The sequence below is a fragment of the Peromyscus eremicus genome, chromosome 20 (assembly GCF_949786415.1).
Source record: "Peromyscus eremicus chromosome 20, PerEre_H2_v1, whole genome shotgun sequence".
Classification (NCBI taxonomy): domain Eukaryota; kingdom Metazoa; phylum Chordata; class Mammalia; order Rodentia; family Cricetidae; genus Peromyscus; species Peromyscus eremicus.
Window position 1 is genome coordinate 34,887,775 of NC_081436.1, and position 15,327 is coordinate 34,903,101.

General features: G+C 49.2%; 1 protein-coding gene across 1 annotated transcript in view; it reads left to right on the forward strand.

Moving 5' to 3' along the window:
- The window catches only part of Ndrg1 (N-myc downstream regulated 1), a 36,344-nt gene extending 25,668 nt beyond the window's left edge, over positions 1-10,676 (forward strand). Inside the window, exons 10-15 of the mRNA XM_059247802.1 lie at positions 802-858; positions 1,619-1,670; positions 2,349-2,396; positions 3,372-3,407; positions 5,788-5,839; positions 8,852-10,676. Coding sequence (XP_059103785.1) covers positions 802-858; positions 1,619-1,670; positions 2,349-2,396; positions 3,372-3,407; positions 5,788-5,839; positions 8,852-9,093 — 487 coding nt within the window. The 3' untranslated portion in view covers positions 9,094-10,676. The remainder of the gene's footprint in view (positions 1-801; positions 859-1,618; positions 1,671-2,348; positions 2,397-3,371; positions 3,408-5,787; positions 5,840-8,851) is intronic.
- The last annotated feature ends 4,651 nt before the right edge of the window (positions 10,677-15,327 follow it).

Below are 15,327 nucleotides of genomic sequence, written 5' to 3' on the forward strand. Positions count from 1 at the left end.
ACCTGTGGCATTCTGACAGCTGTCTGAAGATGCAAATGGGTACCAAGAAGAGGGAGATGGGTTCCTGGCTGGACAGTGGGAATCCCAGGAGTGAACTGGTCCCCGCACAGCAGCCGATGGAAAGGGGCTGTTACTGAGACAAAAGCACGGAAAGGTTTAGCCTCCTTTCCCAGGGTCACACAGCTAGGAAGTGGCGCAGTGTGATTTGAATCCTGCAGTGCTAGCTTTGGTCTGAAGGTCTCAGAGCTTCAGAGGGCAGGGAGGCCAGGTGTTCACACGCAGGGGCCAGGGTCCACACTGGACCTCTGCTAGCAGAGCGGGACACCAGTGCAGACTTCGGAACACATGGAGAGCAGGTTTGAGTTTTAGAGATGGCCTCTTGTGTTGAAGCTTCAGAGCTGCAGGGGGCAGGTTTAAGTTAGGAGTGGAAGGGTGCTGGGAGTCCATTCTGAAGTTTTTGCAATGATGGGTGGGGGCTCTAGCGGGGGGGGGAGGGGGCAGGGACCTCTAGTGAGGACCTGATTTGTTTTCCTGTAGAAATAATATTAATACTGATAATAAATTTCAGGCAAAATAGGAAGGTTTTGCTAGAAACAGATGAGACCTGTTGGTTCTTAATCACTTCTATGGACACTACATGGCCATGGGGTCTTAAGAGCTAAGTGACCTCATAAAGATGATCTATGGGTGTTCTTCTAGAATGGTCTATAGTGGGATCTCCAAAGCATGGTGGGAGTGGCGTGGTGGGAGTGGCTTCTGGGGCAGGTCTGCCAATGCTAACCATATACATGTTGCCTGCAGCCGACGGGACCTGGAGATTGAGCGGCCAATGCCTGGAACCCACACCGTCACCCTGCAGTGAGTGGCTTCCTTCCCCTGTGTTGCCAGGCTGCCATGCTTCACGCAGGGCTGCTGGTGCGGGCTTCTGCTGGGTGTGAGAAATGCCACCTTAGGACCGAACACTTTGGTAGAGACGGCTGTCTACGTCTTACCCAAGGGATCTGACTTGAACTCCTTGTGTAGCTGGAGTCACCACTGGGTCAGGGAGTGTGTGGTCATAACTGGAACTTTCAAATCAGGAGGCTGGCCACCACCTTCGTTAAGCATGTTCGACACCCATGGCCGAGTTAGGCTGTGCTTCCCAAAGCCTAGAGGTGAAAGATACAGGACCTGACATGAGAGCATCCTGTGTATCTAGTAGTCAACGATTGTGGCTAACACATTCCACTGGCAGTGATGGTGTCTTGCTATGGTTCTCCGTGTGCTATTGGATGCTTGTGAACGTGGCATATGACATTTTCTTTGTAATTTATGCCAGCCATTTTTTTTTGTCCATCTTAACTCCTGAAAAACCCTTGTTCCTTTTTCCCCAGGCAGAGGGTGCTTTGGAATGAAAGCATTAAGATATAGGAATCACTGGGCTGAAATTTTACACGGAGGTATAAGTAACCGCTAGCCCATCCTATTCAAAGTTCAAAGCAGAGGATGCTAGCATAGGACCATAGAGGTGCAAAGGGTACTAGGAAACTTAAATTTTAGACTTCTGCTACAGCTCAGAGTCTGTGTAAGACCCCGGAAAAGGATCCTGGGATGACTCCTCTTTCCCTGTCCTGTGCAGGTGCCCTGCTCTGCTGGTGGTTGGGGACAACTCTCCTGCCGTGGATGCTGTGGTATGTATCAGTTCAGCAGTGCTCACCTGTATGAGTCCCCCCTGCTTTCCCCTCCCAGTGCAAGGACACTGTTTCAATGCCACACCAGCCTTGGGGCAGAGCTCAGGCCAGCTTCTCACTGTGGCCACCAGTCCCGACTGCCTGGCCGTCTGCCTCCCCTGCCCTCCTGCTGTCCGTGGGCACCTCATCTCCATGGCAGGCTCAAGGCTAGGTGTCATGACTAAGCATCCTCCCTCCGTCTCAGCAGTAGCTGGGCCTTTCCACTTAGCAGAAGATCGAGGCTGGAAGATGAATCAGGCAAAGCTTTCTCCCTCAGTTTACCCTCTAATTCTCACCTACAGTACTAGGGAGGCACGGAGAGGATGCCTGCTTTCTGGCATCCCCACACCTGGGGAGATGTGTGACATGAGGCTGTTGCTCAGAGACCAGACTGCCTCGCTCTGCCTCTACAGTGTGCCACAGAGCTGGATGTACCCTGACTCGTCTCCAGGTCACAGCGCTAGTCATGGCAGGGCCAGGCTGCAAACCCACAAGTGTTTAACAACCCAAAGCCCACCTTCTTTCTTCATGGCTGAAGCAACGCTGGTGTTTCAGATGGTGGGGCAGAGTAGAGGGGAGAACAGAACACTCGACTTTGGCTGTGAGTCAAATACTTACCTAGTCTTTGCCCTTGTTCAGGTGGAATGCAACTCCAAGTTGGACCCCACGAAGACCACCCTGCTCAAGGTATGGGCAACAGTGGGGGCTGTAGCTGGCATGGCTTAGGGGCCCCACATGTATTTGGAACTGAGACAAGCTTGTTGACACATAGAACATAGGATATGGAGTTGGGTGTCGTGCATAGCCCTGTAATCCCAGCACTCCAGAGGCAGAGGCAGGAGCATCTCAAGGCTCTCTTAGGCTACACGGCCTGTTCTAGGCTAGCCCAGACCATACTTTGAGACCCTGTCTCTGAAAGGGAGGAAGGAAGGGAAACATGGAGATAGGGTGTTAGTTAAGGAAGCAAGCAAGCTTGGAGCCGATCTGAGGCTGCAAAGCGAAGTGGTCCATCCTGGGGACTAGACTGCAGGGCTCTACACACTTCCGTCCATGCAGCTGGGGGAAGATAGACTGGGAGCACAGGACAAGAGTCTCCTTTTCCTAGGATGGGGCAAGGCTGTCTGCATCAGAGGGCTACACCACAACCCTGTGCAGTGAGAAGCTGGGAGGCCAGAGAAGCCTCCTCCAGCAACGTCTCCTGAGTTCAGTGTGGTTGCTACCTGGTGCTGGGTTAGAGGTCTGCAGAAACCCCACAGCCTGCAGTCAGGGCTGTTTGCACACCCAAAGGCACCTGTGTGTGGCAGCTGTGTCTGGGTTGTGTCACAGGCTCAGGCTCATCCCGAGGATCTCCCCACTGGGTATACTCTGGAGGCTGGGATTTTGAAAGTTCCATAAGCCACCCTGGCTTCCAAAACAGCACAGTTGAGCCCTGCATGCTTTTAGGGGTTAAATGGAGTGGTCTGTGGGGCCTGTTGCTGTGTGTAAGCTTTGAGGAGTAGTTGCCAAGGAGGATAAGGGCCTACAGTCAACAGCATCACCCAACCACAATCAACCCACCCAGAGCAGTGTCGGGTGGGTAATCCTGGGGTCAGTCTCACAGAGCACAGATCACTGCAGCTGTGGCCTAGGTGTTTGATGCTAACCAGCCTCCTTCCCTTCTAGATGGCAGACTGTGGCGGCCTCCCACAGATCTCTCAGGTGAGTGAAATTATGGCTTTCTCACTCAATACCTGTCACCTTCCACTGGTAGGGTACGTGTGTCTTCATAGCTTGAGAGCTCCCCTTTTCCTACTCCCTCTGTGTGGGTCCAATGGTAGTTTCTGCATATATTCTTCATAAAATGTGCTTTACAAATATTGTAGATTCACTAGATCCCCATCTAGCAGCTTTTGGGGATTGGGTGACCCTGAGGTCAGCAGGCTTAAGAGATTTGCCAGATGGACCTGGCTTGGCCATGGGATCAGAATCTTGGTTATCCTGCCTCAGCCAGGGGCCACTGGGAGCTCAAGTCCAGAACAGAGGAATAGCTAAATCATGTAAATGTGTTTTATATGCATATGTATGTGTGTACATCATATATATATATATATAATATATATATGCATGCATGTATGCATGCATGTGCACATGAGAGTTATATATGTGTGCCTGTGCGTGCACATATGTAAATTCATATGCCTATGTGCACATATGTCCAGGTGTGTGGGAACCTGTATTCCTCCATCTGTCTACCTTGTTTGCTCATCTTCCTCCAGTCCTTGGCCTGCTTGCCCCCTGCTCTCTTTATCTGTTTGCAGCCAGGGCAGATCCAGCCTGGGCCTGGACTGACACTGTTTAAACACTGGTGGGAACTGAGCCTCAAGCCTGATTCCCCTGTAACCCCGCCCACTGTCCCTTCCAGGGCAGGGTGTCTGCAAAAGACTTTCTCAGGGCAGTTGAGATTACACCGTTGCTGTAGCTCTCAGAGGCCGGAGGAGCTGGCATTTCAGCTCAGCAGCCTAAGGGGAAACCGAGGCTGGAGAGAAGGAAATGTTGCCTATGGTAACAGTGGCCAGGGGTGCTCAGTTGGCCTTCTCTTCTCATTCGGAATTGGTCCATCCTGAATGGAAGTCCTTTCTCTCTGCAGGACAGTCATGCCTTGCTTTGCCATTGTTTGGAGTCTCCCAAGATTCCAGGGGGCAACTTTTGCATAGCTAAATGTCACCCAGGCTCTTTGCCTCCTTGCTGAGGAGTGGCAGGAGTTGGCGAAGGTGCAGGGTGGGGACTCATGGTCTCTGTCTGGGAGGAGAGTGAGCCACTGGGCAGTGGTTTCCTGAGCTCCACTGGGCAGTGGCTTCCTGAGCTCGGATCAAAGGATGACAACAGATGTGTCCTTGGTGCCACCTCCTTGGCCCCCAGTTAGGTTGAATGAGTCCTACAGAGGAAACAGTGACTCTGGAGGTGGCCCTGGCACTGCCTGTTCATTTATCCAGATACAGCCTAGTTAACCCAGCTAGTGATAATAGCCATCCACCCTTCTAGCCATCCATTCCCTTGATCTTTCTTCTATCGTTCCTTCCTCCCTCCCTTCCTTCCTTCCTTTCTTTTCTTCTCCCATCCATCTTTCTCCCCTTCCTTTCTCTACCCATCAATCCCATTTTCATCCATCTGAACAATCTGACCTTTTGTGCCTCTTCCTTTCTTCCAGCCTGTCCTTCTCTGCTTCCTTCTCCACGTTCCTTCCATTCCCTCCCTCTGTCCTTCCCTCCACCTCCGCATCCCTCTTCCCTTCCTATCATCTCTTCCCTCCTTCCTGCCATCTCCTCATCTCTCTCTTCCACCTCTCCCTTCCTCCATAACCTCATCCCTCTTTCCTTCCATTTCTCCATCCCTCCCCCTTTCATACTTCCTTCCCTTCCTCCCTCCCTCCATCTCTCTCCCTTTGCCCTTCCCTCCATCTCTCTACCCCTCCATCCTCCCCTTCATTTCTCCATCCTCCCTCCTCCCTCCATTCTTTCTACCCTTTCTTCTTTCCACTGATATTTTCCCATTACTGACTGTTCTTTCTACTCACCCAACCATCTTACCATCAACCTGCTGTGAAGCACCTCAAGCACAGAGTTCCTGGCATGGAGGAACTGGTTCATCCACATGACCCTCACTTACTAGCTCTGGTCTTTGGGTAGGCCGTTACCACCCAATCTGCTCATCTATGTCGTGTGCACCTAGGAACACTGGCCTTGTCAGACTGACGTTGGGTTTCCTGGAGTTCTGCAGAGTCCCTAGCAGGTTCATGACACTGGGCTTTGAGCACAGAGTATGATTTGACTCTATATGCAGTTGAGGACATTGACTTAGAAAGTCCTGTAACTTATCCATGATGTTCTTTTAGCCATGAGGCAGGTTGGAGATGTTTATTCCTGGCCAAAGCTGATTCTGGTCCCCGTAGCCATCCCTTTGGTTTTTTCTTGGCTTCTATGTTCTTCCTGTCCACGTGTGGTGGCTTCATCTTGTGCAGAGCTCTGGCTTTCAGCTACAGGTGGCCCATGGTGGTCTGGACCTCCAGCCATTGACCTCATATTCTCTCTGTCTCCTACAGCCCGCCAAGCTTGCTGAGGCCTTCAAGTACTTTGTGCAGGGCATGGGCTACAGTGAGTATGACACCTTGGGCACTAGGCAGGTGTGGGGGTGGTAATGTCATAGCCAGTGGGGGAGGGGAATCTGTCATCTTGGTTGCCTTTAGCTCTTAAGCACTGGGCAAGTCTGAGAAAGGAGTCCTCACAAGCATGCATGGCTGAATGAGGAATGAGTCAGTAACCAGTTTGGTTATCGTGCGGCACACATCACACAGCCTGTTGACACAAACTAAGATGGTGATGGCGTCTGAGCAGTGTGGTCCCAGAAGACCTCATCGTGTATCCAGTCTGTTAAATGAGATGTCATTATGTACGCGTGGACAGAAGAGCTGACATTTATTTAGCTTTACATGAGAAACATTTAAAGATTATTTGGGGCAGGAGTGAGACAGAATATTCCTATCGGTCAGGCTGGTCTTGAATTCGTAATAATCTTCCTGCTTCAGTTTCCCAAGTGCTAGGATTACAGGGCAGGAGCCACTATACTAGGCTAGAACTATCCCTTTAAATACCCCCCTCCTCCGCCTCCCCCCAAAAAAATAGTGACCAAGAGCTGAACAAGGAATGCCCCTAATTTTGATTACATGCTTGCTCAAGAGAACAGAGTTGTGGCAAAGGTGGATAGGAAAGATTAGAAAGTCTTTTTTTTTTTTTTTCTCTCTCTCTCTCCTTTGGCCATCACAATAATCCTATAAGGGAGGGGGCAAGCAGGCCACAGAGTAGTGATCTGTGGAAGGTTGATGAAGCCAGAGCGGCATGTAAGAGGGAGACCAGAGTGCCTGAGACCAAAGGCATAATGCTTCTTTGCTAGATCAGGGAACTGAAGGGCAGAGCAGCCTGCTTCAGGGACTTCTTTCTTCCTGCCTCAAGCTTAGAGGGAGTTGGTCACTCATGCAGCCTTTTTTCTTCAGACATGCCAAGTTGTGACCAGGACTCTCAGGCTCGGCTGGGCAGCAGCCTTGGTTGGCACTGGTTGACTGACACATTAGTTATGTGTCAAAGCGGTCCACCCAGTTCTTCCTGCCTACCGCTCAGAGTTACCCGTCCACGCATCCTTCTTAGCTGGAAAAGTCGAAGCTCACACTTTCTCTCCCGCACCACCCACTCATTTAGAAATGGATGGGTCTATTTGGTGAAGCCCTACCATTTCCCCAGGGGCCTTCACCCACACTTGCTTCCCAGCAAGACGGAGTGAAGCAGCTGGATGTGAGTGCCTCAGACAAGGTCCGCATCTCTAGCTGTCCTTCACCAATGGAACACATTTGCCTGTGGACGCCCCTCCATCCAGCATGCTTTCCCTGGTAGAAAGGGGGGAAAAGAGCTGGGCAGTCTGGTTTCCTTTGCGGGGTATGGATCACAGCCTGTTTTTTGTGTATTCTGGGAGGAAAAGAAGTGAAAGCTAGGCCTTGGTTGTTCCCAAAATTTGTCTCACCCCTGTCCCTCAGTTCAGTCTGACAAAGCTTCCCATGGAAGATAATAGGAATCTCTTCCCTCGGAGAGACAATGGGAAGAGCCGCAGACCCAAAGGCTTTGCCAATGGAGGAGGTTCCTGTTCACAGAGTGCCTGCCTGTGATGCTGGGCTCACAGGACTAGTCCATTGTGTGTCTGGTGTCCTGGGAAGTTGTCATTTCCTGGTGAGGTCATCAGGACTCACGAATTTGGGTGGAGAAATAGAGACTCGGGGTGAAAAACATATGAGCCACAGATGTGCACTGACCCCGATTCTTTCTGAATTAAAAATAGGCTGTTTGTTATGTGGTGGCACACCCCTGTAATCTCAGCATTTGGGATGCAGAAGGATCACGAGTGAGTTCAAGGTCACCTCAGCCACATAGAGAGTTGGAGGCCAGCCTGGGCTAAACAGAGCCTTTCCCAAAAACAGAACAAAACAAAAAAAGGAAAGAGAGAGAGAGAGAGAGAGAGAGAGAGAGAGAGAGAGAGAGAGAGAGAACCAGAAGTAATAACAACACTGATTCTTTAAGGAGGGAATTCCACTGATCGAGGACTAATCCAATTTTGGGTGTCTGCTCTAGGGCACTGTTTCATTAGGGTGTGGCACTAGTCACCCCAATGAGTGCCCTTAGAGATTCCCCCAGATAGGACACTTAAATATTAGGAATGCATTTCCCCCACAAATTCGGAGGCTACAGGTCTGAGGTCAAGATGTGGGCTGGGCTGGGCTCATTTTGCAAGACCTTTTCTTGCCTGCTGGACTCTGCTGGCTATATCAACCAGAGGCCTTCTGTGGCTTGTGGCTGCATCCTGCCAGTCGCCTCCATCCATACGGGCCTGGCCCTCTCTTGTTTTCTTATTGTGGAGACAGCTTTTGGACTAGGAATGAGCCTAATCCAGAATGACCTCATCTTAACTAAAGATCTCTAAATTAAGTGTTCTGAACAAGGTCGTATTCTGAGGTTTCAAGTGGGCATGAATTTGGGGGAAACACTGCAACCCCAGATAGGGTGAGGGTCATTATGTTCTATCCAATTCTCTCAGTCACCTGCTGTGGCATGGGCAGTTTGGGTCTTGTTAGGGCTTGGGAGCTAGCAGGATTTCAGAAGGCAGGCAGACTGCTAACATCTCCGCAGGAACCATGTGGTAAGCCCTTGCGTCCTCCCTGGGATGTGCAGAGACTAGCCTTGCTGGCCTCCATGTTCTCCTGCCTACTGATAGTATATTGCAGAGGAGGTTACCTGATCATATGAAGGTCTTCATTTTGCAGACAGGAACAGGAAAGTTTTGAGAGTGACACCCCAGCAGCTACCCAGCTAATAAGCCCATATTAATTCAGACCTAGATAATGGCTCAGGTCTTTTGCCGTGTGATCATTATATGCCTTTCCCATATCTAGGCCTTCCTGTGCCCTTTGTGAGTGGCATAGAAAGTAGATGGCCCCAAGGATGAAGGCAATAGAGATGTGATGCTCAGCTGGGTTCTTAGGACGGCATCATGACTGAGACAGGTGTATTTCCCCATACCTGTAGAGGCTTCCTGTATCCTAACCACACTGTCTTCTGTGTTTCCAGTGCCCTCTGCCAGCATGACCCGCCTGATGCGGTCCCGCACAGCCTCTGGCTCCAGTGTCACATCCCTGGAGGGCCCCCGCAGCCGCTCCCATACCAGTGAGGGGTCCCGTAGCCGCTCTCACACCAGCGAGGGGTCCCGTAGCCGCTCCCATACCAGTGAGGATGCGCGTCTCAACATCACCCCCAACTCGGGTGCCACCGGGAACAATGCCGGGCCCAAGTCCATGGAAGTGTCCTGCTAGGCAGTCTGTGCATCAGTCATCCTGGACTGGTGGTCTCTCCCTTAGCCCCCAACCCCTGCCTACCACCCTGCGCTAATGCGTATTAATCTAAAGCTGCTTTTGTAAGAATGAACTCTGGCCGTGGCAGACCCGGGCTGTTCAGGCTGCCACCTGGGATCAGAGTGGGTGGTGGTGGACAAAGGCAAGAAGCAGTTCAGTGTTCTGTTCTGCTAACGAGTGGCCTGGTGGCCCCTCTCTCTACCCTCAGACACCAAACTGCCAAAACTAAGAAACATACAGCTGTAACACTGCCTGGCCCCAAGCCCAGGCCGATCCAGCATCCTGGTTCATAGGCATTTTGCCAGTCCTCTGCTTCCTGTTTCCTCCCCCACTAAACTCATTCCTGGAAACAAACTTATTTCTAATTTGAAAGGGGAGCAAGGCAGGGAAGTTGGTTGGGCGCCTTATTTTAAGAAGAAAAAACAGGATAGGGAGAAAAAGAGGCAGGATCTAGGGCAGACAGAAGAAAACCAAGTCCACCCAGTTTACTTGAAGGAATTGGTTTTCGAGTTCTGGATGCTGACACCCTGCAGCCTGTTTCTCTGATACCCTTGTAACATGCAAGGGAGACCGGCAACAAACTCCTAGCTTTATAAAGAAAGTGATCCAGCAAATATTGGGTGTCACCGTGGTTCAAGACTCCAGCTCTGCCCCGCTGTCCCTGGCTCCCATCCCACAGTGTGAATAAGTGGGTGATACCTTTGTCCCTGGGGAAGAGAGTTGTGATTTGTAGTTGCATTCTTTGAGACAGAGAACTCAACAGGTGACAGTGGTCCTTGTCTGGGATGAGTCTCTAGCCTGGGGAGGGCTGGGGATGTAGTAGGCATGAGATTGGTCAACTAATATAAGGGTCCAAGTGCTAGAATCTGGTGGGTGTGATTCCCGTGAACACCAGCCTGTGACCTGGAATCTTGTGTGATTGAGTCAAACCTTGCCTCCCAGTATTGACATCTGGGGTTGGCTCTAAACTTGATAGCTAAATGTCTGCCAACTGGACCATTGCTGGATCTTCAGAGAGAACCATGTGCTCTGGTGGGGGATGAGCTGAGAAGGTGGTTTCGGAATCAGTATATTCCATGGGAACTCGCTTCCGTCTCCTGCTGCCCCCTCTTCCTGCCCTTCCTGCTGACTGGGTTAGTAGCACTGGCCTTTTTAAGCGATGCCAGCCTAATGCCCACGCCCTGTACTACTACTGCCTTTTGATTCTCACTGTGGCTGACCTTGGACTCTCCTATAGGAAATGTGATCAGATCAGAAACACCTGACCATTGGGAGGCAGTCATCAAGGCCTGGGGAGTTCCAGGACCTTGGAGTTGCTAGAGGAAGGTAGTCACGCCCTATAGGTGGCATGAGAGGCAAAATACTCAGTTGATCCACCAACTCCTACCATGGAGGCTTCCTCCAACCTTGTGTAGAAAGATCAGGGATCCAGCCCAGGGTGCCTGGATGCATACAAGAATCCATTGTACATGTCTTTCCAGGGCAGTTTCTTAATGAGATGTTTGTATTTATTTCCAGACCAATAAATTTGTAACTTTGCAGTGGCTTGTGTCTTTTCATTTCCCCATGAGGGTGTGTGTGACATGGTGGAACAGGAAGGGGTGGAGCTTTACCCTTGACACTCGGAGCCCTTGCTGTGTGCCCCTTACTGTTGGAGTCCTTTGCCAGAGATTGGTACTGACCAGTAGAAATGGCACTGTCTGTCACATGGGTCTCTAAACTTTCAGGTAGTAGCACTGAAGAAAGAAGAAACAGGTGAAGGTCATTTAAATATTGCATCCCCTTAACCCAATGTATCTAGACTACCACCATTTCTATGCAAATTGCCAGACACATCTGTTTTGTGCTAAGGAACATACTGTGCACTCAGCCTCAGCACATACCAGGCATCCAATAGCAGGTCACCACAGTGATGAGAACATTTTCCAGCCTGGAAGAAGAGGGAAGCCTGTGGGTAAAAAATGACTCCTGTTTTGCCATCCCGCTGGAGATGTTTGCTTTGTGTGTGTGTATTGCATGCATGTTGCTTTGATGTGTACCTGTGGTGGCCTGAGGTTGACATTGGGTGTCTTCCTGTGTTGCTCTCCATCTTACTGTTTGAGATAGAGTCTCTCATCGACCCTGGAGCTCACCATTTCAGCTGCATTGGCCACAGAGCCACCAGGCACTTGTCTTGCCTCGCCATTACATGCCAGCATCAGGCTGGGGAGATGACTTGGTGGAGAAAGGGCTTGCTGGGTAAGGATGGAGACCTGGTGCTTCTTAAAAGAGAAAGTTGTTAATGGGGTTTTACATAACTCCTCATTCTAGTAAGCATTTTGTAGTTTTCTTAAAGTCTATAGAACATCGATAGTCGGTATCTGTCAGTTTCCTGTGGCCTTGACAGAAGCATTGATGTAAACATCCAAAGGGTGTATTTCAAGCACACAGTTTTAGAGTTCAGTCTGGTTGACTGGCTCGATCCCAGTGGCCCGATGGTTCAGAAATCATGGTAGCAGGAGTGTGGGAGAGGACGCTGCCACATAATGACAACCAGGAGGCCAAGAGCAAGAAGTTGGAACGATAAATACCCAGAAAGGACATACCTGAAAACCATTCTTTCCCCAATCAGGCCCCACTTTCTATGGCTGACCACCTCTCTATAGTCCATTCAATTCTGAATCCACTAATGGGTTAGACCCACTCATGATCAGTACCCTCATAATGCAGCTGTATTTCTGAATGTTGCACTGAGCACTAAATCTACAGCATGTGAGGATTTTTGCCCCCCCCTTGGAGGGGTGGGGAAGTGTCAATTTATATCTAAGCCATTGCACAATCACTTCAGAGACTCCCCACCACAGGCCCTTGGGGGCCCTGTCACTAAAGGAAATCACCAGTACTTCACTTTTCCCTGGGTTCTGACATTAGCAGGATGGCACTCATTCTCTCTCCATGCCCCTCTGTATCTCAGAATGCCTCCTGATAGAACTTCCTGTCTTAGTTCATTCTTGTCTGTGATTGTTTTGCAGGTCGTCCTAATTGAGCATTAAGTGTATGAAGATCACTCACTTGAGATCTGTGTAGGGATTTGCTCAGCTGGAGGATGGCCACAGCAATCAACGCCCCTTGTTGTGCCGGTGCACAGCTGTGCTCTTGGAGTCCAGAGGATAGCCACAGTGCTGTTGTTATAGTTTACTTATTTTTTGAGACACGGTGGCCCTCCGGCCTGGAATTCATCAAGTAGGCGAGGCTGACTGGCCAGGGTGCCTTAGTGATTGTTCTGTCTCTACCTCCCCAGCACTGGGATTACAAGCATGCACCGCCATGCCTGGCTTTCTATAAAAGTGTTTTACGTGTGCAGGTGTTTGCCTGGATGTGAGTCCACATCACATGTGTGCTTTCGCCTGTGGAGGCCAGGAGAGGGTGTCGGATTCCAGGAACTGGAGTTACAGACAGTTGTGAGCCACCGTGTGGGTGCTTCATGTGGAACAGGGTCCTCTAGAGGAACAGTTGGTGTTCTTAACCACTGTGCTATCTATCACTTGGTATCTGGCTTGTTCTCTCTCTCTCTCTCTCTCTCTCTCTCTCTCTCTCTCTCTCTCTCTCTCTCTCTCTCTCCCTCCATGTATCTGCACTTGTGTAAGTCCAAGGGCAATAGCAAGTGTCTTCCTTGCTTTCTCTCCACCTTATATTTTGAGACAAGGTCTCTTTGAACATGGGACTCATCAATTCAGCTACGAAGGCTGAACAATTAGACATAGGGATTTGCCTTTCTTTATTCTCCCAGCCATGAGATTACAGGCATTTACTTGCTTGACCAGTTTTTGTCTGTCTGTTTGTTGTTTTAATTATTAAATGCAGGCCCTGGGCCCCTTGAATTCAGATCCTCACACTTGCAGGGAAAGCACTCTACTGACTGAGTCATCTTCCAGCCCCTTTAATAAGGAGGGATCAAGGGGCTGGAGAGATGGGTCAGCGGTTAAGATCACTGGCTGTTTTTCCAGAGGACCCAGGTTAAATTCCCAGCACCCACATGGCAGCTCACGACTGTCTGTAACTCCAGTTCCAGGGGATCCAACACCCTCACACAGACATACATTCAGACGAGACACCAATGCACATAAAATAAAAATAAATCTTAAATAAACAAAATAAATTTAAAAAAAAATAAGGAGGGATCAGATTAGTCCAGCTTGCCTCAGGGATCCAGTCAACTCTGACTGGGCTCACATTATTCCTGTGCATCCCACCATGCAGCAGGGGCTCTGTGGTGGTGTGAATGAGAATGGTCCTCGTAAGCTCATGTGTTTGAATGCTGGCCCCCAGGTGGTTAGGGAAGGATTAGAAGGTGTGGCCTGTTGATTGAGATATGTTATTGGGCATAGACTTTGAGGTTTCAATATCCTACCCATTTCCAGTTAGCACTCTTTATCTGTCTGTCTGTCTGTCTGCGTCGTCTCTGTCTCTCTCTTTCTGCCTTATACTTGTGGGTCGTCAGTTCCAGTGCCACGCCTGCCTGCCTGCTGCCATGCTCCTCACCATTGTGGTCATGGACTCTAACCCTCTGGAACTGTAAATCTCAAATTAAATGCTTCCTTTTGTAAGTTGTCTCAGCCATGATGTTCTATCACAGAAATAGACAAGTAACTAACACAGGCTCCAAGGAATCAGTGCAGCTGAGCTGATGAGTTGACAGTGGCATTATCTACTGACAGCCAAGTCCATGCGTACAAAACCGATTGTCACTCCTTCCTGCTCTGAGAAGTGACTCCTACGTGCCCAGCACTCCTAGCATCAAGGAGACTTGTAGATGTGAAGTACGCAGCTGCATATTATATATGTTACCTTGTTTTTCCCATTCATAGAGAAGAATTTGTATTACATTTATTTAGTGTGTATTTGTGTGTGTATACAGGTGTGCATGTGCTTAGAGGCCTGAGGTCAATGTCAGACATCTTTCTCCATTAGTCCCCACCGTATTGTTTGAGGCAGAGTCTTTCACTGAACCTGGGACTCATCAGTTTGGCTAGACTGGTGGCCAAAGAGCTCCATGGGAGTCGCCACTCCCCCAAAAGAGTAGTTTCCAAAACTCAGAGAGACTGAATGGCTTGGCTAGCCATTCCAGTGGGTTATTGTGTCCCTGCCTATAAATCCTGAGCACGGGACTGGCTCACGCCCTCACCTTTCAGTGTCTCGGGATGATGGAACATCACAGCTCCAGGGATCAGCACTGTGGGCCTGAAAGGTTTTCACTGGCCCTAGGTGCCTTTGTTCTTCCATTAAATGGTCCCATTCAAGCTTGCAAGACACAATAGCTTTGATGTGGTTTTGAGTTTCTCTGCCTTTCTCCTGCTGGCATTTCTTAATCTTATCAGTGAGTCTGCTTCTAGCAGCTCTTGCTGCCTTTTACTGAAATGGATGAAGAAATCCACAATTTTGTTTTTGTATTATATAAAAGCCAGAAAAATGAGGCTTAGAGTGAAGAGCCTGAGGTGTGTGATACAGAGTGTACCAAACAGTGAGCAGACTGTGCCAGCATTTCCTTAAAATCCATGGCTGAGCAGTTCTATGATAGAAAGAGTCCCGATTCCAGCAGGACATAGATTTCTAAATCACTAAAATGTGGATAAGTAGATGGGTGATGATGATAGAAGATATATATATATATATATATATATATATAGATGATAGATAATAGATAAATTGTTGATAGATAATAGATTGATAGATAAGTGATAGATAATTGATAGATATGATACCTAGAGATATAGATGACCGATTTATGATAGATATTGATAGATAATAGATAGATAGATAAATAGATAGACAGACTTTTTATTTTATTTATTTTATTTTATTTTGAGAAAGAGCCTGCTCTGTTGCCCAGACTGGCCTCAATACTGTACACTCAAGCGATCGTCTTGTCTTATCCCATGGAATAGGATTACGGGACCCCCATCCTGCCCTGCAACCACTACATATGTTTTTACAGTTTCCTTCAGGTCTCATTTTCTCCAACTTCAACCAGTTGATACTGAGTAGATGTTGGCTAAGGTCTACCTGAATCTGAGGCACCCACAGGTCTCCAGGCCCCAGCTTCCAATTTGTTTTAAAATACACTGTATACGTTGATTACTGTACCGAAGCAGTTTTTCTTGTAACACTCTTTTCTGTACCTAGTTTCAGATGCTTTTCTTCCATCCTCTGCCTCTC